This window comes from Apis florea, unplaced genomic scaffold (assembly GCF_048593485.1).
Source record: "Apis florea isolate Af1SG1 unplaced genomic scaffold, ASM4859348v1 contig_37_pilon, whole genome shotgun sequence".
Lineage (NCBI taxonomy): Eukaryota > Metazoa > Arthropoda > Insecta > Hymenoptera > Apidae > Apis > Apis florea.
In genome coordinates, this window is record NW_028256861.1 from 2,261,989 (window position 1) to 2,288,780 (window position 26,792).

The 26,792-nt window shown below is 23.9% G+C and overlaps 2 protein-coding genes and 3 long non-coding RNA genes across 6 annotated transcripts in view; 3 read left to right on the plus strand and 2 right to left on the minus strand.

The window, feature by feature from the left end:
- Positions 1-447: 447 nt before the first annotated feature.
- Positions 448-1,529, minus strand: LOC147656277 (uncharacterized). Its single transcript, XR_015294787.1, has 2 exons — positions 1,157-1,529; positions 448-1,092 (listed from the first exon to the last, which is right to left on the minus strand). It is a non-coding gene; the product is annotated as an uncharacterized LOC147656277 (long non-coding RNA).
- LOC100869459 (arylalkylamine N-acetyltransferase-like 2) lies at positions 610-4,618 on the plus strand. The gene is made up of 5 exons (XM_031920659.2): positions 610-1,028; positions 2,270-2,451; positions 2,524-2,684; positions 3,868-4,117; positions 4,460-4,618. The coding sequence occupies exons 1-4, from the start codon at positions 824-826 to the stop codon at positions 4,067-4,069; spliced, it is 750 nt and encodes a 249-aa protein (XP_031776519.1). The 5' UTR covers positions 610-823; the 3' UTR covers positions 4,070-4,117; positions 4,460-4,618.
- LOC147656278 (uncharacterized) lies at positions 2,691-3,782 on the plus strand. Its single transcript, XR_015294790.1, has 2 exons — positions 2,691-3,467; positions 3,611-3,782. It is a non-coding gene; the product is annotated as an uncharacterized LOC147656278 (long non-coding RNA).
- Positions 4,619-9,653: 5,035 nt separating the features above from the next.
- The window catches only part of CCAP-R (Crustacean cardioactive peptide receptor), an 82,330-nt gene continuing 65,191 nt past the window's right edge, over positions 9,654-26,792 (plus strand). The window contains exons 1-2 of one of the 2 annotated variants that reach the window (XM_086916191.1): positions 9,654-9,910; positions 15,845-16,244. In XM_086916191.1, the coding sequence (XP_086772317.1) occupies positions 16,098-16,244 (147 nt within the window). In that variant the 5' untranslated portion in view covers positions 9,654-9,910; positions 15,845-16,097. Of the gene's footprint in view, positions 9,911-15,631; positions 16,245-26,792 lie in introns of those variants that run through there. The other variant, XM_086916192.1, reaches the window with a different exon arrangement.
- LOC147656279 (uncharacterized) lies at positions 21,574-26,648 on the minus strand. Its single transcript, XR_015294793.1, has 6 exons — positions 26,057-26,648; positions 25,502-25,763; positions 25,131-25,274; positions 23,760-23,867; positions 22,771-22,884; positions 21,574-22,108 (listed from the first exon to the last, which is right to left on the minus strand). It is a non-coding gene; the product is annotated as an uncharacterized LOC147656279 (long non-coding RNA).

Genomic DNA, 26,792 nt, shown 5'->3' on the forward strand with positions numbered 1-26,792 from the left:
TAATAATCTTTTAATTGTTCTAAAAATTGTAATACACGTGATTCACAAATATTTCAAAATAATCAAAGAAAAATTATTATTATTAAATGAAAAAATATGCTAAAGCAAAAATTTATTGATAAATAAAAAAAAGTATCCAATTATGATTTCTAAAATTGGATATTATTTTTTTTTTTTTTTTTTATTTTAACTCCGTTGATTCGACGATAATTCACAAAATGTAGACAATAAATGCATCGTGACAAGCAACTGTGATGAGGATCATTTGTCCATTTCTTCTTCAAACGGAAGCTCGTATTTTATGAAACGAAAACTAACGAACTACCAAAATAATAAAAATATCAATATCAAATATAATTTTATAATCTTCTTTATCTAAGCGCGCTTTTTATTTCCGCTTGATCGTTTTAAATATTCATTAATATCATCAACGATTCGTATATACAATTGCCTTTTCGATTAATCGTATATTTCATATTTAATTATTCCACACAATCTACACAATTGCAGTATAAATATCGGATAAAGTTAGTTATCAATCCTATATATGTATATATATATATACTTATCGTAAGAAAAATGAAATTATATAGAGCTCGTAACAGTTATAAAACTATATAATCAGCGTGCATGATAACACAAAACTGCTGCGGTTACACAATTCATAGGCCATTCGGCTATGAGTCTTCAACAAAGTAGCAGTAACGGTGACAAGTGACATTTGATACTTATTAACTCATTAATTTAATACACCGCATAATCGGCCCATTTTTCTCGCAATTTTGCTCACGTATATCATCACAGTTGTGAATATAAAATAATAATGAGCAAAAAGGAAGGGGAAATTATTTTTCCAATAAAACCAGCTGGTCCACCGAGAGTGTGGAAAATTATCGAAACTAAAAGGAAGGACACGGGTGCTCCGATTAAATTTTCTATTCAAGAGATACCGGAAGACAGATACGAGGATGTGATTGATCACATGTGTAAATATTTCATCGCGGACGAGCCCATGTCTGATTCCTTGGGTAAGTCGTTTTTCTCTTTTTCTTCTCAGGTATATATATATATATTTTTAATCGAAGCATAATTCTGGAACAAAACAAAAAAATTGCATGATGGAGACATTAAGAATAGGCCACGAATATGTACTTACGTGACATTGTTATTTCTGCATGTGACGTAGATAGTAAGAGAAAGAGAATTATAATTTTAATATCTTTATTTGATTATTTAATTTTTGTATTATTATTCGAAACAATAGAAGCTATGCTCCCATTTTTCGATTTGAAAAGACACGATGAAAAGATAATTTTAATATTTTTATTTGATTTTTATTTAATTTATATAAGAATATTTCGTTTGATTTTATTTTTCATAAAATAATTATTTACAATATAACGCTGTCATATATAAAATAGGAGTCATACGGCTCCGTTTATAGAAAGACAATTCTTTTATTCATCTTGAAAATGGTGCAGTAATCTGGTCGGAAGTTAGTAGTTATCTATAAACAGATTAAATTTTACAAGTTTATGATAAGTCATTTGTTTGTGGTAATATCTCTTTATGCATGGCCCCAATCTCTCGAAAAATATCTTTCGTTGTGTGTTTTTAAAAAAAAGTAATACGAAATTTCTCGTGAAACTCAAAAAAAAAAAAAAAAAAAAAATTGAAATAATTGAAACAAATTAAAGAAATATATAATAATAATGTTTTATGAAAAGAACCTTTCAAATGATGAACCATAAAACCATAAAACCAAACGATGAACAGAGATTTAATAAAAAAAAAAAATTCCATCATTTTAAAATCTTCTTTAAACGTGAATTTTTTTTTTTTTTTTTTCTACCAAAATTAGAAACTTAGAAATGCAATATTCTTTAAATTTTCCTTCCCTTTCGTTACATTCCTTTTCGAAATTTTATCAAAATCTTAATTTCTCTTTTAAAATGTTAAAATATATATATATATATATTTTTAGAAAATAATTTATAATTAAAATACGCGAATCAACCATATATATCATAAAATCTTTTTTCTCTACCACTTTATTTTTCCTGTTTCGTTTCAACTGCTTGTTTCCTCAAATTTATTTTGAACTCCCGTCGATTCAACTGTTTTCACAGTTAATTATCGGATAACGCTGATCTTTTCGCACTGTGAAAATCATACCATGAATATTCGTTCGACTATTTTTTATTCGCGACAAATAATATTAGAGGGAGCAAAAAAAATGCAAAAAAAAAAAAACATTTGCTATTTTCAGACGGAATAAACGATCCTGAATACGTGGAAACTTTCAAAAACTTTTGGATCCAATTTTTGAAACAAGGTTTATCAGTGGCTGCGTTCACGGAAAATGCGAATGGCGGTAAGCCAATAATCGCGGGATGCAACATGCTCGCATTGACTTTCAAGGGGGAGGAAATAGATTATAACGCGATTAAGGTAAGTTTTAATAAAATCCGACCGAAGGAAGCAGGAAAATAAAATTGAGGGAAACGTTTGAATTTTTTTCAGTCGAGAAATGGGCAGAAAGTAGTGAAAACTGTGGTCGAGCTGACCAAAAAGGTAAACGTATTTGAGAAATATGGGGTGGATAAATATATGACCGCCTTCGGCCTCTCGGTGGATCCGTCGTACAGAGGAGCCGCTCTGGGCGGTCATCTTCTTAATGCCAGGTACAAAATGGTTCAATCATATTGGTATATTGTTTTCCATTCCCAGCTTGTCTTCACAGCTTGGATAGACAATATCTACATTTAAGAGAGACGCGATTAGGAAAATCGAACTTTTATCTTTATTGTAAATTTATTGCTGCTTAAGATCGAAGATTGATTTATTTCTCTTCGATGAAATGCTCATTTTGTGCACAGTTGTTTCGCACACTAATTTCTGGAACCGTGCCAACACTTACCTTCTATTTCTAAAACATTTGTCCCCGCACTTGTTTCTGCACACCAAATTTAAACAGTTCAAATTTCTTCGTTCAAAATTACATACATATTTTATTTTAACTAAATTTAATTTGAACCGAAAAAAAAAAAAAAGGATGAATAAAATTGACGAGGATAATCATTTTTTGAATTATTTGCTATGAGATATTGAGTGAAATGTAGAGAAGTGAAGAATGTGTACTGAAAGTATAATCGTATGTGAAAAAAAAAAAAAAAGAAAAAAAAAGAACAAAATTTTTTTCATTCGAGTGAAACAAGTTTGAAAAATTTTCCAGTACAACTGTAATTATTTCCCGATAAAATATGAATTAGCAATAAATATTGTATTATTTGCTGTGTATAAGCTGACTATAAACCATTTGCTACATCAAATGTAACATTGGTATGTGCTATTAGTGACAGTTAATAATAATAATAATGATAACGAGTTCAGCTAATTATAAGAATGCGTGTGATTACATGTTTGTGTAGGTTGGCTTATCTCGCTGGATAATTATCCCTTCACTGGTAAATTTCTTTTATTTAAAAAATTTTGAAAAAGTTAAATTTGAAATACCATTACACGACTCTTCGACCTAATACATGTTCAATTTCAATTCTTAGTTAAAGACAAATGATAAAATTTATCCTGTGTCTTTTTTTCTGTGCAGAATCACTTATCGATAGTTTACTCGTATCTAATCAAAAATTTAATTGTACTTGAAAATTTTCCAAGCTCGTTTTATTTCAAAATGAAAAATGGGAAAATCTTTCATCGTAATTGTCGCTGATCATCAATTATGAGCCACCCTGTATAACGTAGAAATAAAGGTATAAAAAGAATTTTTTTCATATTTCATATTTCCATCTTAATATTAGCGTATTTACTCCCTTTATGTAAATTTTAATAAATTTCTGTACAACACAGAGTGGACATTGGCCGTGAATACAACATTTCAGTAACGTCCACGGCGTTCACCTCACCGATCTCTCAGAAACTGGCCGCACGATGTGGATTCGAAACGTTGATTGAGAAAGATTACGTAGATATGGTGGATGAAAAGGGGAATCAATTGTTTCCAGGGATCAAAGTGAAGTCTTTGAAAGTGATGAGCAGGAAGCTCTTTTAATGCGAGCACAGTGTTATAAAAATTTAATGCTGTTTATTAATTTTAAAGGTAATATTACGTTCTCCGAAATGTTCTTTTAATTTTTTTATTACACATTATTACCTTTGATAATTTCAAGAATGATAATCCATGTGAAAAATATTCATATATTTCAATGATATTTTACGTAGAATATCCTCTATCGTGTTATTTTTTTCAAAATGAAAACTTTAGATTTATTTGCAAAGAAATAAGAGATAACGAGATTTAATAACATTTTTAAAAATTTCATCATAAAAAATTAATGTGATTTTATTTCAAGTATGATTGTGAAAGAATAAATTGTAAATAATTGTTTCTTGTAAATAATCTAATCAATTTGTAACCTGTTTTTCTAACATTATTTGATAGATCGATAATCGATAATATTCTCAACAATGGAGACCTAATGAAAAAATATTGGAAAGTTAGAAGAGAAATCTGAAAAATAAACATGTATTTTTGAAATTGTGACAGCCAAAGCATATGCTAAATAAATAAGAGAAAGAACTTTTGGATCAACCTAAGAAACATTGGAAAGTCATATACATATCATAATAGTTGCTTATCATTGCGAAAAAGAATACAAGCACACAATTTCTGGTAGTGCGAATTATGAGAAATGCGAGTAATGAGGTGATGCGGTCTATTTCCTGGCGTAGCAAGACGAGCAAATTACCTCACAATGGGACAAACGATTTCAATTTGTGTCAATAGGAAATTTTATCTCCACGTTTTACTATTCAACACTTGTCGAGAGCAATGCAGTGCAAAAATTTTCTGCTTTCTTTTTTTTTTTTTTTTTTGGTAATATCGCTTCTGAAGAATTCATAAAAAATAAAAAAAAATTCACGAAAAGGGAAAAAAAGAAAGAAAATTCCTTCTCTCCTAGAAAGTCGTTATAGAACCGGTCGATAAAAAAGACAGAGCGCATTGAATTTCCAAACAGCGACGTATCAATGAACTTGATGAAAAATGTTTATTGACGAGTGGAACGACGTTGATAAAAGATCTTTTGTTGCTTTGTTCCCCACGAATACGTTGCATACGTTGCGACGTGCTTCGAATTTCGATAGTTTTCGCGATGAGCACCCGGTGACTAACTGTTTTACCATCGGTGCATGCTGAAAATATGGGCGAACGCACTTCCGCCTATATCGATAAGCAACAACAATGCGTGGCATATACGTGTATTACGAAATTCGAATGACAATCATCGTATTTTACCTTCTACGGCAAAATGCGGGCCAATAAGCGCGTCTAATTCGATGCATACTCATTAATGAGATTGTCGTTCGATGCTCGATTAATTATCATTCATTGCTATAATTATACCGGGCAGATAGTTATTTCTCGCTCTCTGCTCACAGCTTTGTGTACATACATATATGTATATATTGAATGATTAAATTGATATCGATAATTCAGTGAATCTATATATTGAAATAAGAAAAGAATATAAAAAATATAATGCGATGAATATGAATGGAACAATGTATATATACGTATACAAAGCATACGTACGATTTTAACGGAATTTATATGATAATTAATTGAGATAATTAAAAAAAAATTGTCGATAAATATTTGAGTATTATATATATTAAATAAATAAAAAAATGAAAATTGTGTATTCAATCGTATTTAACTTTAATTGATAAAAAAATATGTGAAAATTATTTAATTTTTTAATTATTTTTAATATAAATTTTAAAATTGATAAAATTGGATGTTCTTTTGTTAATAGATGTTATTGTACGGTAAATATATTATAAAATATATTTGATAATATTCAGACAATATTTTTGAATACGTATGATTATATATATATATATATATATATATATATATATATAGTATGAATGGTATTAAATGGTATAATATAATAATAATATAATATATAATTGTTAAATAAATTATAATTATCGCATCGTATATTATATTATTATTAATTATTAATATTATATGACATTTTGAATAAAAATCTTAAATAAAATTCATTGTTTATATTAAAAAAGCATAATAGAAAAAAATATTAATATGATATAAAATGATTAATTAAATTTTAATTATCAAATTAAAAATTATATAATTATTATATTAAACATTGTACTAATATATATATATATTCATTAAAAAAAAATATATACAAGATTTTCATGATATATATTCACTAAATATTAATATATTTATAGGATTTAGATGATAGATTCTAAAAATCAAAACAGATATAAAAGTTGGTACTAAAAATGTTTGTTAAGGTTTATTTATTAAATTATAAATAAAATGCAGATATTCATATTCATCAAATATTTAAGAAATTACCATTTATACTTATAAAAATATATATATCGTATATATCTTTACATACATGAAATATATACAAATAATATAAAGTATATATTTACAATTTTGTATATAATTTTTTAAAATATATCTATATTATATTTTAAATTTTAATTTTAAAAAAATGTATTTCAACGACAATGTACTATTGATATTTATGAATACTTGTCGATAACAAAAGAATTCAATTTTAATAATACAAATATGCTATATAATAAGCAAAATATGCAATATCTCTGTACGAATATTCTTCTCTTCAAAAAAGAAAAATGTGCAAAGTATAAACATTATGCAATGCATATGCAATAAAAAAAATATTTTTAAGATCTTCCAATGACTAAACAAATTTTTGTCTAGATTTTGTATCTTTTATCTATATATTATCGTTCTATATTCTATGCATTTGGATGAACATTTGCATTTTAGCTGTAAGTAATTGAAGTTTGCGTTAGATGGCAATAGAATCAGACAGTAGCATGACAGTACTATTTTACTCTACTGGATATATCAATTCTTTAATGTTAGGTTAGAATATGGATTTTTATATTAATATCACTTCTACTCTTTAATTCTTGCTTTTACTGCATATGGTCAATTAATAAAAAAGAATTTGTTTGTAATTTTTTAATATATGATATATTTTCAATGTTACATCTATTCAATTTTTCAATGCAATTTTGATGATTTAATAAAAAGTTTATAATAATAAATGATTCTTTGCAACTGTAATCAAAGTTTTAAAATGACATTATTATATTTAAATAACATGATCAAATATTTTGAAAATACTTGTCTCAGAAATAATTACACGTGTAACATCAATTACTTATAACTAATAATAATAAGTTAAAGAAATCACAATCAATATATAAAAAATTTTTATATAATTTTCTTTAATTATGAATTAATGATAAAAATATAGTTTATGATTCAATGTGTGATATATATATATATGATGAAGGAAAAATATACTTTTTATAGTTGCTTCAGAAATAATAATAATAAATTGTGAATATTTATTCTTCCTTTTTTATTAAATCTTGTATTTGTACTTATTTTTTAACATAATTGCTTTAACACAACTTGACATTATTTTATAATTTTATAATACTTCATATATTACTTTAAGCATTAAAAAAAAAAAAAAAATGAAAAACCATATTTATTTCCAATGCTAATTATTATTTTACATTTATGAAATACTTGATCTCCAGTATCTTTTAAAGATACTTCATGATTATTCTATATTAATATAATATAATATTCTATGACATAATTCTTGAAAAATTTAATATGTAAGAAAAATACTAATGATTCTTATCTCGAAAACTAATGTATATAAAATAGTTTATATAACACTTTTTACTTTCTATTTCAACAAAAAACAAATAGAATTATCTTCTCGAGTATACAAATTTATCATCGTATAATCCATTTTTCTCACCCACGTTTCGTTTCCGCTTGCTATCTGTTCAATTCCCATGTAACTGTAGCATAAGTATAGAGAAATTCGATGCAGAGGTGTAACGGGAAAGCAGTCGATAATCTTGACAAATGGATGTGCATAAGGTGGGAGTAAAGGCATTCGAGAACTCTCTAATGCTGCCAATGTCAAATATTATTGAGCTAAAGACGATTGTTACATTCAAGATGCGAAATATTTTGCATTGTTGATGATACGTGGATATGTGATAATGTTATGTACATATATCATCAATTATATCCAATGTACATAATTCAATATTGGAAAGAGACGAAAGTGGACAAGTTGTGTAATGTTAATGATTATATATATATATATGTATATGCTTCGTATTCAACGAATGAAGTCGTAAGGATAGAGTTGTATTGATATTCTCTCTGAAATTGTCACTGATTAATAAATTGTTCGTTTCAGAGCAATTTCATTCACTTTTTAAATTTTTGAGATTTAGAGAAAATTTAGAGAAAATAAATTTTCAAAAAATATAAAAAATTAAATAAAATGAAAATTATGAATCAATGTAGATCATTAGAAAATAATTAATTAGATTTTTAAATTAATTCTTTTTTTTTTTTGAAGAGAAAATGATTAATTATATTTTCAAATTAATTTTTTTTTTTTTTGATTTTCTTTTTTGATCGAAGTGATTTTTGTTACTCTATAAACTATAAAATTGTTGTAAAGAGGTGTTTAAAGTTCACGTGTAGTTAATCATTAATTGCTATTAATCAATCAAATGTTAATGATTTTTACTTTCACTGTAACAAATAAATTTTAATATATGCATATTTAATGAAATATTCCAATTTATTCTAGAAATGATATTAGAAATATTAATTAATTTTATATTCTAATTTATTTCATAATTTTCATAATTTATTTCGTAAAGAATCAATAAATAAATAAATAAATAAACAAATAAATTTGTATATTATTTTAGTTTTAAAATATTAATGAAAATTCGAATTATTATATCTCTTCGACGAATTTGTAATATATTTGACATTCTGTAATAAGTAAAATTTCTAATTTTAAAATTATTTATTTAATCATTTTTATTTATAACTAGATAATTTTTAAATGAAAAAAAAAAAAGAGAGAGAGAAAACATTTTATATTTTTATTTTCTCTAGTAAAATTTTAGACATAAACTTATCCTTGTTTTACCATCTTTTATCGAGAATTATAAAAATAGAAGATTGAAAAACTTTTTTTTGCTATATTATGCTACATGATATTATCATAAATTATACCATAAATTACCATAAAAATGTTAGAAAATGTTTTAAAAAAAAAAATTATTTACAATTAAATGAATACAAAAATCTCACAAATTCCTCATTATAGACGATTACTATTCCGTTGATTTAATGCCGTATAATTGCAAAGTTGCAAACTAATGCATAAGAATATTAAGTGAAAACTGATCCACGTGTTACATTTTTTTAACATTTCTAATCTTTCTTTAATCCTTCATGTTACATATTGCAAACGAATGCATATCAATTCCGAGAACTGTTCTTCATCAATTCACACGTTAAAATTTTCTTTTCTCAAATATTCTTTTTTTTTTATATTATTTAAATAAAAATTTCAAAACATTATTCGAGATTATCGCGATAGTAGCCGCGGCAGGATTTTTATCGCGCATGCGTACGCAGCTTGCAAACTCCTACACGCGTACAGCATCGTCTACGAAAATGTAAGTATAGTCACCGCGGATTTGTTCGCCGGCTCAGTCGCGTTCGGCGCGTCGTACGAGCAAGTGTGTTCTCGTTTGTTCTCACCCCATTTCCAATTTCCTTTACATAGCATTTTCCCAACTCTTTTTTCCATACTCCGTCCACCATTATTTCCGTCTCGACAAGGAATCGTTTCTTGCGTTTCTTTTTATATTTCTGACGAAACGGCAGTCCGCGAAAAAAAAGCGCAATCAAAAGGATAATCAAAAATGCATCGAACTTAAAAAACCAGCCCAAGGATTCTCGTTAAAGGTGAAAAGAGCAATCGTAACATTTTGCTGTTTTCCTTGTTTCTTTTTTTTTTTTATTCCGATAAAAATTGAAATTTTCCACCCTTGTTCCATTTCTTATTATAACAAGTATATTTTGTTACATTAACAGAGATGAAAATCTGTAATTGGATGCTAATCAATTTTCTTAAGAATTTTTCATGAAAATTTTGATTAGAAATGAAAAGATTCATAGAAGTTTCATTGTAATAATTAGAATTTTTATTTTCGCTTTGTTAAAATATCAGACTAATCAAAGAAAAATTCAAGTAATTCAACTTTACAAACGGATGACATTCATTTATATACACGGAAATCAGGAATTTTTTCATTTCCTGATCGAAATATTTCACGATTGCAAATTGAAAAAAAAAAAAAAAAAATGACGGTGTCGAATCGATGTTTCTTCGCGGAACTTTCGTATTTTTCGATCTCGTTGAAAGACAATCGTGTATTTCGAATAAATTTCATCTCGCGTTCCGAGGACATGTAACACACTGAGAATGTTTTTTTCGCGAAAGACATCGGTTGACAAGCACAAAAGTAAAAGAACGTAACCTGTTGCGGAATGAATTACCAACACATTGTCGTTGCTTGCAAGTGTGACACTGTGCATTTATCGAATGTGATTTTTTTTTTTTTTTTTCTTTTCTTATTCGATTGTATCGAAGGAAAGAAAGCAATTAGAATACGATTCGGAAGGGAGGAATGTATTCATTAAAAAAAAAAAAAAACGAATCAGATCACTTTATCGACCGAGTTTTTTTAATTCTAAAAATTTTATATGATTATATAATATTTTATGAAAAATTTTTGAAAAAATATATATAAAAATACATAAAAAAAAAAAAAAATAAGGATGTCCATGTTGATTGTCACATTTTTAAATTGAAATAAAATATAAAATATTGGAGATATTTCAAGTTTTTTATTTCAATATAAAAATTATTCTATAAAATTAATCATAGAACATAACTTTATTCAAATAATCATATCAATTTTTATAAATTTTATTCATTTTATCTAATTTTCTAATAGATTTTTATGTAACAGTGACTTCCAATATTTCGATTCATAAATTTTATTCATTTTTCGATTATTGACATAAAATTAACTTTTCAAAAAAAGAAAAAATTTAATGAAATTAAATTGCATGATCTTGATTATTTTGTCCTCTTTCTTGTGAAATTAAATTTTTCCTTTATTAATGCGATTGTTTTAATATGCAGTATATAGCAGTACATAGCAAATTCCAATAATCCAAAAAATAATTGAAATTAATTAAAATTACAATATTATAATCGTTATTGATGGATGGAATCGTTATTAAGCAAAATTGTATTTAAAAAAAGGTTAATAAACAATATGAATTCGTAAAAAAAAGTTTGAATGATATTCTATTATTGTCTTGATTAATTTTATAAAGTTGATCTTTATATTTAAATAAAAAAATTGAAATGCGAGATACGATGCTAAATTTGGATGGCTCTATATTACCATTTGTCGGTATATTTGTGTTTAGAAAACATATTTAACTTAAATTCATAACACGAACTTTTATATTATAAATAAAATGTTACTATTCGTCGGTTTAGAAAATAAAAATTTTACAAAGAAAATAATCCCATTATGTAAAAGGGGTTTTATTATTTCTATTTTTAACCAAAGATTGATTAAATATTCCACTTTATCATATTGTCAAAGAAATTTTCTATCAAAAATGACGAATAAATTTGAATAACGAATAATGAATAATGAATAAAAATCCATTACACACCAATTATAACATCGATAAATTTAATTAAATGAAATTGGTAATCATTGAATTGAATATGATTGAACATTTAGAAAGAATGAAAGAGAGAATGAAACACAATTGTCATTCGTTATGTTTGAAATTCTGAGTAGATATTATAAAAGAAAATTAAATTAAAAAACAGAAAAATTCCATATTATTTAACTTCCATTTTCACTGGCTTTCAACATCAATTTTATTTTCTTTCTGTCATTGAAGTTCAAACAATCAGACGATGAAAAAAAAGAATAGATAAAATTTTTTAGAGATTTATTAAAATTTCCAGATTTTTTCTTCGATAAAAAAATAATATTAATAATTATATGCAATTTTGGTTTATTGTTTGATTTATTGTATGGTTTAAATTTCATTATTAAAATTCAGGGAAGTGGAATGATTAAAAATAAAAAAATGAAAATAATGGAATTCTTTATAAATTCAGCAAAATTTCATCTTTTTTCCTTGATAGAAAATTAATATCGATAATCACAAATCATGTAGTTTTTATTTTATTTATTGTTAAAGTTTTTCGAAGAAACAGTAAGTTGAAATGAAATAAAAAAACAAAAGAATAAATGGAAAATGAAATTTTTTAATAAGCTTTTTTCAACGATCTTAATTTTTTTTCCTTTATGTGACGATTTATAAACCAATTCAAAATATAATCAAATAATATAAAAGATTGATAAATGAAACTTCTGATAGTTTGATATATAAAATTTTGATTTTTTTTTTTTATGTATTATTAATAATCGTATCAATGATATATCAATAATCATACGATTTTATTTATTTTCCATTTAATTGGACGAAGGTATCGATCGTGAGATTAGTTTTATTGAAAAAATGATTTAAATTTTGAAAAATCAAAAATTTAGGCTAATTCAAAAATTTAAGAAATCTAAAATTTGACCACATATTATTAGCTGCACGAATTTTAATTTGACCTTGATTTTTCATATTCATAAGACAGATATTATAATCGTGGAAGACAATGGTTCATAAACAATGCAATTTAACTAAATGATTAGGATCATAAATTATGAACACATTTACAGTGAAAAATAGCTTGGAAGCATGATAACTGGATTTCCATTTGTGAAAAAAAAAAAATGTTAAGTTTGAAACATTTATCTCGTTTTTTAAAGCAAAATCTTGCTTGAAGAAAAAAATTTTGTCGTTGTTTTTATAATAAAAAAATATATAATAAAATAAAGATTTCATCGTTCTATGAACAGCTTAAAAATTATTATTCAGATGTAAAATTAAATTACATTTAGGATTATTTTTACGTATATCTACATTTTGGATTTTCAAATATTTTTAAAAAAAGTTACATTGAGTTGCATAAATTTATTTTTTTCAATTTTCATACTATTGTTTATGGCAAATATATTTTTTGCGATTTTTTTTTAAAAGAGACATGATGTCTTAAAATTCAAAGTTTTTTCTTTACCGAAAATATAATTGACTAAAACATTTTCATTTTGATAATATTACAAATTTCTTTTTAAGAGTTTTATTTCATTCAAAACAAGATGATGAGATAACAAAATTTATGAAATAATTTTTCTTAATTTTATAATTTCATAAATTTTGTTTTAAAGTCTATTCTCTCATTAAAACAAGATTTGACTCTAGTCAGCTTAAGAAATTATAGCTTAATTTTTCCATTATTTTATGTAAATAAATAAAAATATAATATTCTCTTTCTTTAATTCGTTTCATATTTAAAATTTATTAAATAGAAAATTAAACTAGATTCAAAATTAAATTAGATTTCAATTATGTTAGGTTAGATTAAATTTACATTAAATTAAATAAAAATTAAATTAGATTAGAATTTAACTTAAATTTCTAAGATGCTTCAATTAATTTCTCATTTCAAAATATATTTTTCAAAAAAAAAAAAAAAAGAAAAAAAAATTAGAATAATGCATTACATCATTTTCTTTCTATAAGCTTATTATCTTAATTAATCTATTTTCATTATACAACTCTTATACATACTTATATATACACAATCTCTCTATATTCAAAATTCTATATAATCTCAATACTTTATGTAATATAACCTATCTCCTTAATTAATCTATTTTCATACAATTTTATATATATAACCTTTCTATAACCTTTCTCTCTATACTCAATCTCTACATTATCTCTAATGTCAACACTTTATACATATAACCTATATTCTCTTTTCTTTCTCAAAAAATAATTCTTCTTTTCACTATATCAAACATATCTTTCTATTCCATAATTCTCACTCATAAAATCTAATTTCTTCATTTTTTCAGAATAATCTTGTACAAATTTCAATATAAAACTATCTCCAAACACAGATCTTCTTTCCAAAGATCGAATAGAATACGAACATCCGGATTTTTTCCATCGATCAGTCTTAAAACATTCTCTAGTACTATCACATCTACGGGTATTACCACCCGTGATCCGCTTCCTTCTATTTCCCGCTTCTCGCTTAGAGGTTACTCGACATAACCAGCATAACGAAATGCTCCCACGTAACAGGAAGACGGCTCGCTTCTTCCCAGAACAGGTTCTCCTGATGCACCGATTTTTAAGAATCGGATTTTTCAACCGGTCACGTTGAAAGGCCCTTGATTTACGGCCTTACTGTCGTCCCACCAGTGATATACGATGTATCTCATATAGGAACGATTCAATCGTCCTCCTGGCCTCATCTTCGTTTCGAGAAGAAATGCAATATCAATTAAGGGAATATCGAGTGGAAAATTTTCGATACTGTTCTTGATTCATTCGTTATTTACTTTATGTTAGAATGACCAAAGCATTCACACTCAATAATTCAGATATAATTAAATATTGATGTAAAAGTATCATGAAAATATTGACTCGTTTGCTCGAGGAATAATAATGGAAGTGATTTTATTATTATTATATTTCTGAAGTATCTTTTTTATTTAGATTCATAATTTTGTTTTTTTGAAATGAATTTTAATATTTGAATAAATTTTTAATCATGCTTTTAAGATTGAAATCATACAATGAATTTTGAATGAATTTTATTAAATACTTGTTGTCTAAATATTAATTTTTTTCAATTATCAAATAATGATTGATCTTGATTATTAGTAAATCGATTTCATTGTCAATTTATTTCACTTTGATTTAATCTTCTAGCAATGTTTTTATTGGATTATCGTGTGAGCGATATTGACACGATCTATCTGTAATGTGAATCAAGCTTAAAAGTATAAAAGGATCGATTGTTTTGTTTCATTTCAGATTTCATTATGCTGGAACAAAGTTTCATTATTAATTAGTTTGACAACTTTGAATGTAATTCATTTAGTTTAAAATAAAAATATTTTAATTAAAAAAATTTTATAATATAAACAAACATAAAAATATATTTATAAATAAGTGTAATTCATATATAAATAAATAAATACATATATATATATTGTATATGTGTTGTATATATTATGTGATATATTTATCATAGACTAACATATTTATGGAATATCTTTGAAAAATCGATTCAAAAAAAATATAAAAGTGAATATACAAAAACATTGATTAAAACTTATTTATTAAGATATAATTTAAGTTTGCATTAGATAAGACAAGATAAAAATAAAATGGAACAGTTCTATCTTTGAACAATTAAATCATCTCATTCTTTCACAGTTCTATTTCCATTTATTCTTCATTTATCTTTGAACAGTCAAATCATCTCATTCTTTCACAATTCTATTTTTATTTATTCTAAAGTAAACTTAAATTATTTAAGGATTAATAAATAAGTAAAAATTTTTATATATCAACTTTTTTGTTTGTATTGGATAATATATGGAATTCTAGGGTTATTTTAACATTTTATATATAATGTAAATAAACAAACAAAAACAATGAAAATGAATGAAGCAAAACGATGAAGAATGTTGATCATCTCACCTTGATATACTAACAATTAACAATCCTTTCGTCTGAATCAGGAAAATATCTCAATTACGATTCAAAAAGTCGAACTACCGAGTAAACAGCCGAGTTTCAATGTCATTTCACTCCATAAACCGTACAAATCCCCCACCTCTACTCTTCGAATTCCCCTAAAAAAAACCTTTCTTCGCGCAGAGTCGTCGAAAACAGTGTCCGGAAGAATGTTCGAGGATCACGACTCTCGGCGGTAATCACAAATCCAGTGAAATCAATCCGAGGTGAATCAAGCGGAAATCGTTCTTGCGCCAGACAAGGTGGGACGAAATGAAGTCGTCGGACGCTTAGTTACAAATTCGTGAGAAGCCATGAATTTTTTGTGGCCGAATCACCGAGAAAAAAAAACTTGAGAATCGCGAAATAACCGCGGTGAAGACGAACAAAGGACGAAATGTCCGTGAAAGAAATCGTGGGTAGAACCGATGATAATCACACATTTCTGAAAGAGGGATTAACTTTGAATTTTACGGAGGATTATCTGAATATCACGCTGCTAGATGCGAACGCGACGAAGATCGACTCTTTCTACTTCTACAAGGTGAGTGTAAAGTAAACACAGGCTGACTCTATAAATATATACACTACTGATTGAGGTTATGTTTCGAAAGAGAGTAAGCTAATAAAAGTAGAAAGATAGATTTTAGGATTCTCTCTTGTTCGAGTGCAGAAAAGGATCGATTTTAAAGATTATGGTTTCGTTTTTATATTGATCCGGAAAATTGTTAAGTACTGTGTATATAATTAGACGAGACTTCCGTAAGATTAAGTGGAAAGAGAACGATATAGACTAAGCTTTGTCTGTCAAGCAACTAGAGCACTCTTATATAGTAATTTATTAACTAGTAATATTAATGAATTGGCAATGCATTAATAACTAGTAGATTTCTCTTCTACAAATATAATATTATAATAATAATATAATTATATAGTATAAAATTATAATATTAATGAACAGAAAAATAACATATTGCTAAATTATAAAATTCTCTTCCATAATTTTATAATTTTATAATAAATAGAATATTCAGATTAATTTGTTCAGATTAAATTTAACTTTAGAAAAAAAAAAATAAATAAAGTAATAACACGTTCTCTTTAAAACTTGGTAAATAATATATCGTAAAATTACAAATTTCTTTTCAACAATTTTATAATTTTATATCAGATAAAATAATAATGAAAACAATTCTAGATTTTATTTAAAAATATAGATATATTTGAGATAAAATATATCTTATGAATTACTTTCAAGATTATTTTTTCCAAATATATAAATATTACATTGAAAATTAGTCTTCAACAATCATTCTTAATGTAGTTTCTAAAATACTTTCAAGAGCAATCTTGATGTTTTATTCTCCAATGTATTCACACCCTAAAGCTTAATAGAGACTAGAGCCCTCTGGCTTTTGAGTAATTTATTAACTAATAATGTTAGGTTATAGATTTTTTCCTTAAAATTTTATAGTTTTATAAATAGAATAAAAAAAGAATAATATTAAATAGATTTATAATAAATTATTATACAAATTTTATAAAAAGTGATTAATTATTATTATTTAAATTATTATTATTTAGTTAAAATTGAAAGAGTTATACATTGCGAATAGATAATCTATCTTTCTAACAATTACATCTAAACTGTTTATATGGCAAATTCACGAAACATGTACAGAATAAAACGCATATGGTGTAACCAATTTCAGAAAGAGGAAACACTCTTGTTTTTATGTTAGAATATGCCGAATATTCCTTGGTGAAGTGCAAAATATTCTTTTGTGCAGTGTACGATATATTTTTTTGATTTCAAGTATTATATAAATGTGACACGGTATGAATAATGTTGACCTCAATTTTAAATTGTATATGGATATGTAGATATTTCGGATTTAGAGAAGAAACAAAAATTAAAGTATTACATATGTATATTTGATAATGTGTATGTAAGAGATTGTATATTATTGACGAATAAGCGAAGGAATTTAAGAGTTTCTTATTCTACGATAAATTTCTAAAAAAATTATTATTTTTTAAAAAATTATTTTGTGCATTCTACATTTCATAGAACTATTTCTAATGAAAAATTTATTAATTAATAATTAAAACTTTAATATAATTTATTTTTACTATTTATTAATTTTGAATTTGATTATACTCAGTTTGTATATATTTCAATCTCGATTTTTTAAAATTAAGGATTTAAATGATAATATTTTATTCTATATTTTGAATTATAAAAAAAATTATAAAAATTATATATAGAAAAATTATATTTTGAATGACACGTAAAATATTTTTACATATAAAATCAAATTAATTTTTGTATAAATAATAGAGAAATAATTCTATAGAAATAATTGTTGAAATAGTTTTGTTGAAATAATATTTAAAAATTTATTTATAGTATATTATTATAGTAATAAATAAATTAATAAAAAACATTTATCGAAAGTATAATTTAATCAATATTTATTTAGAATGTAATATATGAAATTATTAATTAAGATAAAATTCAATTAATAAACAAAATTTAATAAAAAAATAAATTTGAAATATTTTATTATAAATATATGTAAAAAAATATTTATTTCAATTATTTTATTTTCTATTTTATTAATTATTTTATCCTTACATTGAAAAATAATTGAATTATAAATAATAAACATTAATAAAATCAAGTATTCAGGTAATTATTTCAAAAGAGTTTATTTGATATAAAAACAAATTATTATAAAACAATCTATCTAGTATAATATTTGAAATTCAGGAAATATGTAGGTTTATACAAATACTTTTATTTTTTTCTTATTTCTATATATAATAAATAATTATTTTTTAAAATTGAAAGCGAATACATTTAATAAAAAAAAGAAAAAAAATGAATTTGTGGAATTCTATATTTTTATTATCTATAAAATATAACTTTTTTTCATCTAGAAACGAAATTATTTTATTTAAATCAATGATAAATTTAACAAATAATTATCGAATGCGTGGTTGAGTAAAAAATATTAAAAACTGTTGAAAATATCGAAATAATTTTAATTCTGAAGAAATACAACGATATAAAGATAAAAATATATATTATTTGAAAATCAATTTAAAAAATATGTAGGTGTTCATCAAGAGAAAAATTATATTTTGAATGACACGAAATAAATATTTTATAATATAAAAAAAATTTGAAATAAAATAAATATACTAGAAAATTGAAATATCTTTATATAATTAAATACTATTTGAAAATTCTGTTAGATTTAATATTTAAATAATAAAGAAATATTATTTATAATTAAATTTAATATAAATGAAATATTTATTTCACATTTAATCGCAATGATATTGAAAATTAATAATAATATTTTTCTATTTTATCATATCTACTAGTATGACTTCAATATATTATACCAATATAATAAAAGTGAAAAGTTAAAAGTTGTACATTTATTTGTAGTAAGTATTTATTGTTTTTTAAAATACTGTATTTTCCTATATTTATATATAGAAAATATATAGAAAAATTTTCAAATATAAAGCTAAAATTAGCTATCTTTCTGATTAGATATGAATGAATTAGTGATAGCTGATTATTTTACATGTAAAAATAAATAAAAAAATATAAAATAAATTTTTTCATTTTTCAATTTTCGAGAAAAATGAGAATTTGAAAATTACATATAGATTTGATTATATATATATATATATATATATATATTCATGTCAATTTTCTCAAAAATAAGAATTATAAAGTTTATTTAAATTATAAAATTTTATTTTATAATTGTAAAGTAAAACGTTATAAAAAATAACCATCTAACAGATAATTAATTCCTATCTAATCGGAAAATAGTTTTAGCTTGAAAATTTAAAATATTCTTGTTTTACTCGAATATGAGACTTTAAATGAAAAAATTTTACTCTACATTTTCGATTTATTTTTTCATTCACAATATAACATTTATATTTATTCGAAAAAATAAAAATATTATTTATTTTATTAAAAATCTATTTTCCTCAGTTCTTCATAAAAGTTGAAAATAGAATTAAAATATTTTATCAAAATTTTATGTTTCTAATTATTTTTTTTTCTATAATTCTGTAATGTATTTTATTATAGTGTGTATATTATAATGTATACGTATACAATATTCACTCGAACGAATATTCTATAATTTTATATAATATTCATATAATGATGTCATATAAGCTGCCTTTATATTATTCGAACAAAATATTTATTTCTATTCATTTACATCAAACATATCTTTATTTTTCTTAATTTTACGGAAGTCGAAATTAAAGTAGAATCAGTATGAAATTATTCGCGAGCATAAAACTTCAACTGAAAATTTAAAGCACAGTTTATCTGTATCTGTAAAAACGTCATCGGGGTAATGAATAGTACATTTACGTTCTCGTAAACGTCGAGGGACACGTGGACGAGACGTTCGGCAATTTCTCAAATGGTAAAGTGACGTAACCCTGTTCCCACCGTTAATCGGGTCATTTGAAACGAAGTCGGTTGATTTCTACTTTTGCCCGCCAATTAGCAAGCCGGATGCAATCATGCGCGAATAAATTTCGAGGTGAAGGTAAATATTATGAGAATGAAAAGCGATTTAATCATGGTTAACCGAAAATTCATGAAGTACATACGTAATCGTAAATTTTTTCTAAAATTTTAACCAAAATACTGGATAAAATAGTATTTCAAATAAGAAATAAAAATATTTATAGGTTATACTTCTTAAACTTTGATATTATTGGTATTAATCAATTTGAAATAATTATTTATTTTCGTATTGAAATATTATTTGAAATATTTATTTGATTTTGCACGAATTTTTATATGAAATATATATTGACAATTTGAACAATTTGAACAATTTGAAGTTGTTATTTCTTGCAATTATAATGTGTAATGAAATATTTCAATATTATCCTCATCATGTATGAAATATCGTGTATCGTGAATTGCATTCCTTAACAGGTGGTTTTGGATATGTTTAATTTTCATAATTATATTATGTAAAGTAAGCAATTGAAGTGAACAGTAGATTGAACAACAGTAGGTTAACCATTTTCAGAAATCATTTCTGTAAATTGAGCATTATCCAACTAAATTTTTGTTTGAAATGCGTGTATTTGAAGATAAGAAATCGAAATATAAATTAATGTATTTTTTTATACATATTTTGTTAGTTATATAAAAATAATATTTAAAATAATCCTTGAAATGTGAAGTTAGAAGCATGAAACATTATTTGAAATAATTATTTCTGATATATCTTTAAGATAACAATTAAAGATTATTATTTCAATTAATTATTTTAATTTATTTTATGCTTGAAATAAATATTTCTAATATATGTACAGAAGTCGAAATTAACTTAATATAAACTTGTATGTATAAATAAAATAAATTTACAAATATTAGATTATTTAAAGTTATTTAAATAAATTATTTCAATTATTATTTTCAATAGTTTTTATTTGAAATATATTCAATATTAATTTTTATTGAATACAGCAGAAAAAATTGTGAAAAATATTGAATTTGTCTTTAAATAATTTAATATCTGTCAAAATTTTTATTTTGAAAAGTATATTTTGAAAAGTATATTTTTCTAATTGATTAAAATTAATATGATAAAATAATGATTTTCTTGAATAAAAATATAATTGTCATAAATATATTGAATAATAATAATATTTATTATTATTATTTATTTATATACATTTATAATATCATATTCTTATTTTATATGTATATAATGTAAAGAATTCATATTCTTAAAAATGAAATATTATATTTATTTTATTTCTATTAAAAACACATTGTTCTATCACCATGAAAAAACAATAAATAATTGTCATTATGTGGCAATTTATTTATTATAAAAAATTAACTTTACTTGCCTTTCACGTATCAAACATTCATAATATCGCAAATAGTATGCAAATATTTACATTGTTAGCGAATATCTTACCATTAACAAACTATCATTTAACTTATTAAAGATTAATTACCAGTCATGTCGGTTCGGTTCGATAATATTTGCCAATATTTTTTATTTCCATTTATTTAATATTTTTAAAAAGATCAAAAGTCGAATGAAATATTTATTTAACCGTCATGCAGTAAAGATCTTTTCTATGATATTTATTATTCCACCATCCACTTTCCGGAAGTATTTGCAACAAAGAAAATTCTTCGAAGAATGTACTTTAGATGTATTTATGATCTTGCACAAAAGAATATAATGGAAAATTGTGATAAAGTCGGATACATGGTTCCCTTTTCCATCCAGTGATGTTTCTTTCGTTTCATCACAATCTCTGACAACATAAATTTCTCCCCAAAGATTTTGCTTATATATCAACACAGCATAAACTGCAAATCTGCAATTGTATAAACATGATCGTATGATATATATGTATATTAATCGTGATTAATTTTTTTTAAACGTGGAAATATTTTTCGTGATATCTTTGGAATATTTTTCGAAAATAAGATCTCTTAACGCACTCAAGATGTATAACGTATACGTTATGAGAATTTTCTATTCTGTTGATGCATACGGACGCCTCATAAATTTTTTTAAAAAATATGAAAGATAAAGAAGAGTTTTCGACATATCTAATTTTGCTTATTACTTATTCAACATAAGCATTGTCGTTAGTATTATATATGATACACAACTATTTTTTTTTTTTGTATTTCGTTGTATATTTCGTTATTTTATATTATATAGAAATTTTTCTATTTCTAGTTTTTTTATACTTTTATATTCACATTATTAAAAATCAATATTCGTTATAAAGAATTTCTTTCTATGAAGAATACGATCTTGAATGTATTAAGAGAGTTACTGAACGCTGTATTGACAATAATTAAAAATTGTAGTAAAAAATTAAAAATAAGTAAAAAATTGTCACTTTCAATATTTAGTATCTATTAAGAACAAATAATTTCTTAGAGCAACTTTTTTAGAGAATATTTTTTACAAATAAATATCGAGAATAATTCTCAATACAATATGTATCTGTAAAAGAGTACTCACCAGTGCAACTTTCGAACGGAATATTAATTGAGGTTATGTCATTCAGAAGCCATATTTCTCTAACTTCAGTTTAATTATGATTGGAATATAAAAATTTATGGAAAATTTGACAGGCTATAATAACATTGAAGGATATTTCTATATTTTTATTTTTATTTTTTTTTTTAGAATAATAGCAGATTATTATTGTTATTTCTTATGAATACAATATATCATAAATTACAAAAAATAATTTTTGTCTTTTTTTTTTCATGAAATTATATTTTTTTTTATATCAAATTATATAAAATTTTTTTTTTTTTTTTTGATGATATAATCATTGTCAATATTACAGTCTAATTTTTTTCAATCACCAGAGTCTAATAATTAAAAAAATACAAAAAATATAAAATATCCAATGCAAAATATACACATTATGATGTTTCAAGGATGGAGCAGATTTTTATCTCAATTCTATTTCTGTAATTATATTCATAAACATCTTAATTTACATATCCGCAATTTAATTATGATTTTAACTAGAATCTAGAATCTTCCCGACTAAAATTGCGTCTAGAATTATTTTTATCTGTATAATGCTCATATATTATCATTAGAGCGCGAATATTTATTTGCGATACATATGCAAAAAATATATATCATTTAAACACAAAAAAATATGTAAAAATATACAAAAACATATTATATATACATAAAAAATGGAAATTTGTACGAAAAGTATACAAATATACTCCGAAAATTTTGTCCAATATATATATATATATATTATACAATATAAGATAAAATATATGTGTACATTAATTATAGAATATTATAATATTAACAATAATTATAAATATTAATTACAGATCATATTATTGTAATGATAAATTATTATTGACAATACATTTGAGTATTATATATTATAACCAAATGCATAATATATGATAAAAAGAAATCATCGTTTAACATCTGATGAACAATCAGACATCGATTTCGAAGCTACTTACAAATTCTTATTTTTCCAACCAATGTCAAATTTTTCGAACGAATTTTCATTTATTAGAAGATAGAGCACTATAATTTCTAATCATTATTTTTTTAAATTAATTGATCATCTGAAAAAAAATTAAATTATTGTGGTATTAGTTCACCGTTATATATTTTGATTATTTATGTAAGAATCTATGATGTCTCGTTATTATAAGACAAACAAATTAATATCTTGAATAATTAAGTTGAAATTTTATATTTGATGTTTATCTATCCATTCTTTCTTAAATTTCAAATCAATCAGTTATCCAATGTGTCTTTTCCAATTTTCTTGTAAAAATTCTTAAATTTACGAGCTAAATAAACATTAATTACTATTCTGTTATTATAGAAATTATTTCTCTAAGGCCAAATTACGAAAGAAACGCGTATTAAATACAGCTCGTAGAACACGAGAGAATGTTGTCTGCCGAGTAGCCAAAACACGAGGAAATAGGCGCCTGTCTGGTCTATGCTAATTCGTCAGTAGTCTTGGCTGCCATCTATATCTTATCCACTGTTCCTTTTCTAACCGTTTTTCTGACATGTGTCTCGTGCACGTTTAAAAAATCACATGCGAGCCGCGTTCACTGAGCAGACGCCAATCAAACGAATCTCGTTTCTCGAGAAAAATGTGTTTATCAGGAAAAGATATGAGATGGAAATATACAAGGTGTCCTGTAAAATGTACATAACTGATTGAGAGGGATGAGAAAATTTGAAATGATTTGAAAATAAATTAAAAAAAAAAAAATGAGATATATTGATAGCAAATATCATTTCATATAAAGTTTAAATCAAATATTATCAAATATAGGAGATATAAATATAAAAATTATAAAATCTTATACTTAGTTCATACATGTTTCTTCATATATGTCTCATATTATATACAATATCGATTTTAATTATATTATTATATTATATGATAAAATTTAAAAATTTAATTTTAATATATACTATTATTTGAAATATTATTTTCTTATATTTCAATAATCATTAATTTCTTATTTTAAAATAGTATTTTAATCTTATTTAAGTTGATATAAAAATATATTGTAAAATATATTAAATAAAATACATATTAATATAAATATAAAAAATATATTAAATATTTTATATTTTTCTATTTTATAATGTAATCTCTATTTTTAATATGTATATATATTTAATACAACATTATATAATATTATTTCTGTTTAAATATTATTTTAAACAAAAATTTATGAACAAAATTCTATATCATTCGAAGAAATAAAGATATTTATTTTTATTTATGCACTTATTTTCTACAATCTTGTCAATTGAAGCGTAATTCTACAATAAATCGAAAAAATAAAATCACTCACCAGTAATTATTCATGAAACACTATGTAAACTAATTTTTCTGGATAGTCGTGAATAGCTACAAGATGTTATTCATAGGAGACATGTGATGTGGCGTGGGAGTGCATTCCATGAGTTGAAAAACTGATCTATCGTTATCGAGTGATCTATTTTAAGAATGAAAAAATGTTAGAATAAAATATCTTGAGACAGTCGAATTATTTAAAAAATAAAATTTCTTTTCTATAATAATTTTTATGGAATATAATAAGGAATATAATATTTTTATTGTTATTTTCAGTGCATTCCAGTATTATAGTATTAAAAGTATTATTAGTATTATTATAGTATATTAGAATTTGAAATATGTTAACAATATCCTTATCGTTATCACCTTTTAGCACATTGAATTTATTTTGCGACAATGTTTTATTGCATTCTTCACATTCCATATAATATCGTAGTAAATTTTTCTACATCTTGAAAAATGTTCTGTTCGTTAATCTTTTCAATTTCACAATAAAAGTTTTCTCAATACTCTTGCATTGTCGGGAATAATATACCAGTCGGATAATGGAATGTCCAGTTAATAGAACGTTTAGATATCAAGATATTCAGATCATGAATGTTTATATAGTAATGAAGATTCCATTGTACTAGAATTCGAATTGTAATCGATATTGATTTATGATCATGACTCGAAAATTAATTCTTGACAAAGAAATAACAAAGAAACAACAAACAAAGGAGACGATATTGCAAATAATAAATAAATTATTGTATATAGATTACATAGATTAATGTCCCTCGAAAGATTTATAATCGAGACACATGCGCGATCATCATTCGATCAAATTATCCGATAAAATTTTGTTTTTTGTTTCGGGATTTGTTGGATAGATTTCGTTTTTATCGACTCTTGAGAAAAAGGTTAAATTGCAATACTTACGCTTTACGAGGATTGTGCAAATATTGAAACATAGATCATTGAACATTGAAAGATAGATTGATATCAGATAACAAGAAATTCTACGAACTTGTCGAACGACTCTCCATCTTCTAGTTTTCTGAGAATTTTATTATTTGTTTCATCGTTAAAAATCTATCAAAAGTTTGATAGACACAAAAATCTTATTAGTAAAAAACGTTTCAATATAATATATAATATTTATATAGACAATAATTTATTATTATTATTATTATTATTATTGATAAAATTCCGTAAACTGACTGAATAAAAATATGTTTTAATACTATTTATATATTTGTCGCACAAATGAATAGTCAATAAGAAAAATTTTACTACGAATTTTTCGATGCTGAAGACGATTGTTTTAGGTTAAACAAGAAATATATTATTAGAATATAAAAATAACGAGAAAATTATTCATAGAAATCTTTTTTAAATTATTAATACAAAGTTTTCACTACATTATTTAACACATCACCACAATAGATGTAATATTACTAACAATAAACATAAAAATGACAAAACAAAAAGAAAAAAGATCGTTTATAGACACAATATTTAGAACAACAGCGACGCCTGTTATATATTTTTCTTACTACGCATATAGCGATCATAAATTCATCACAAATTCATCCAATATTAATTCTAAATATATAAATATAATTCACTACACAATCAATTTTAGTCGTTTACAGTTATTTATAAACCAAGGTAA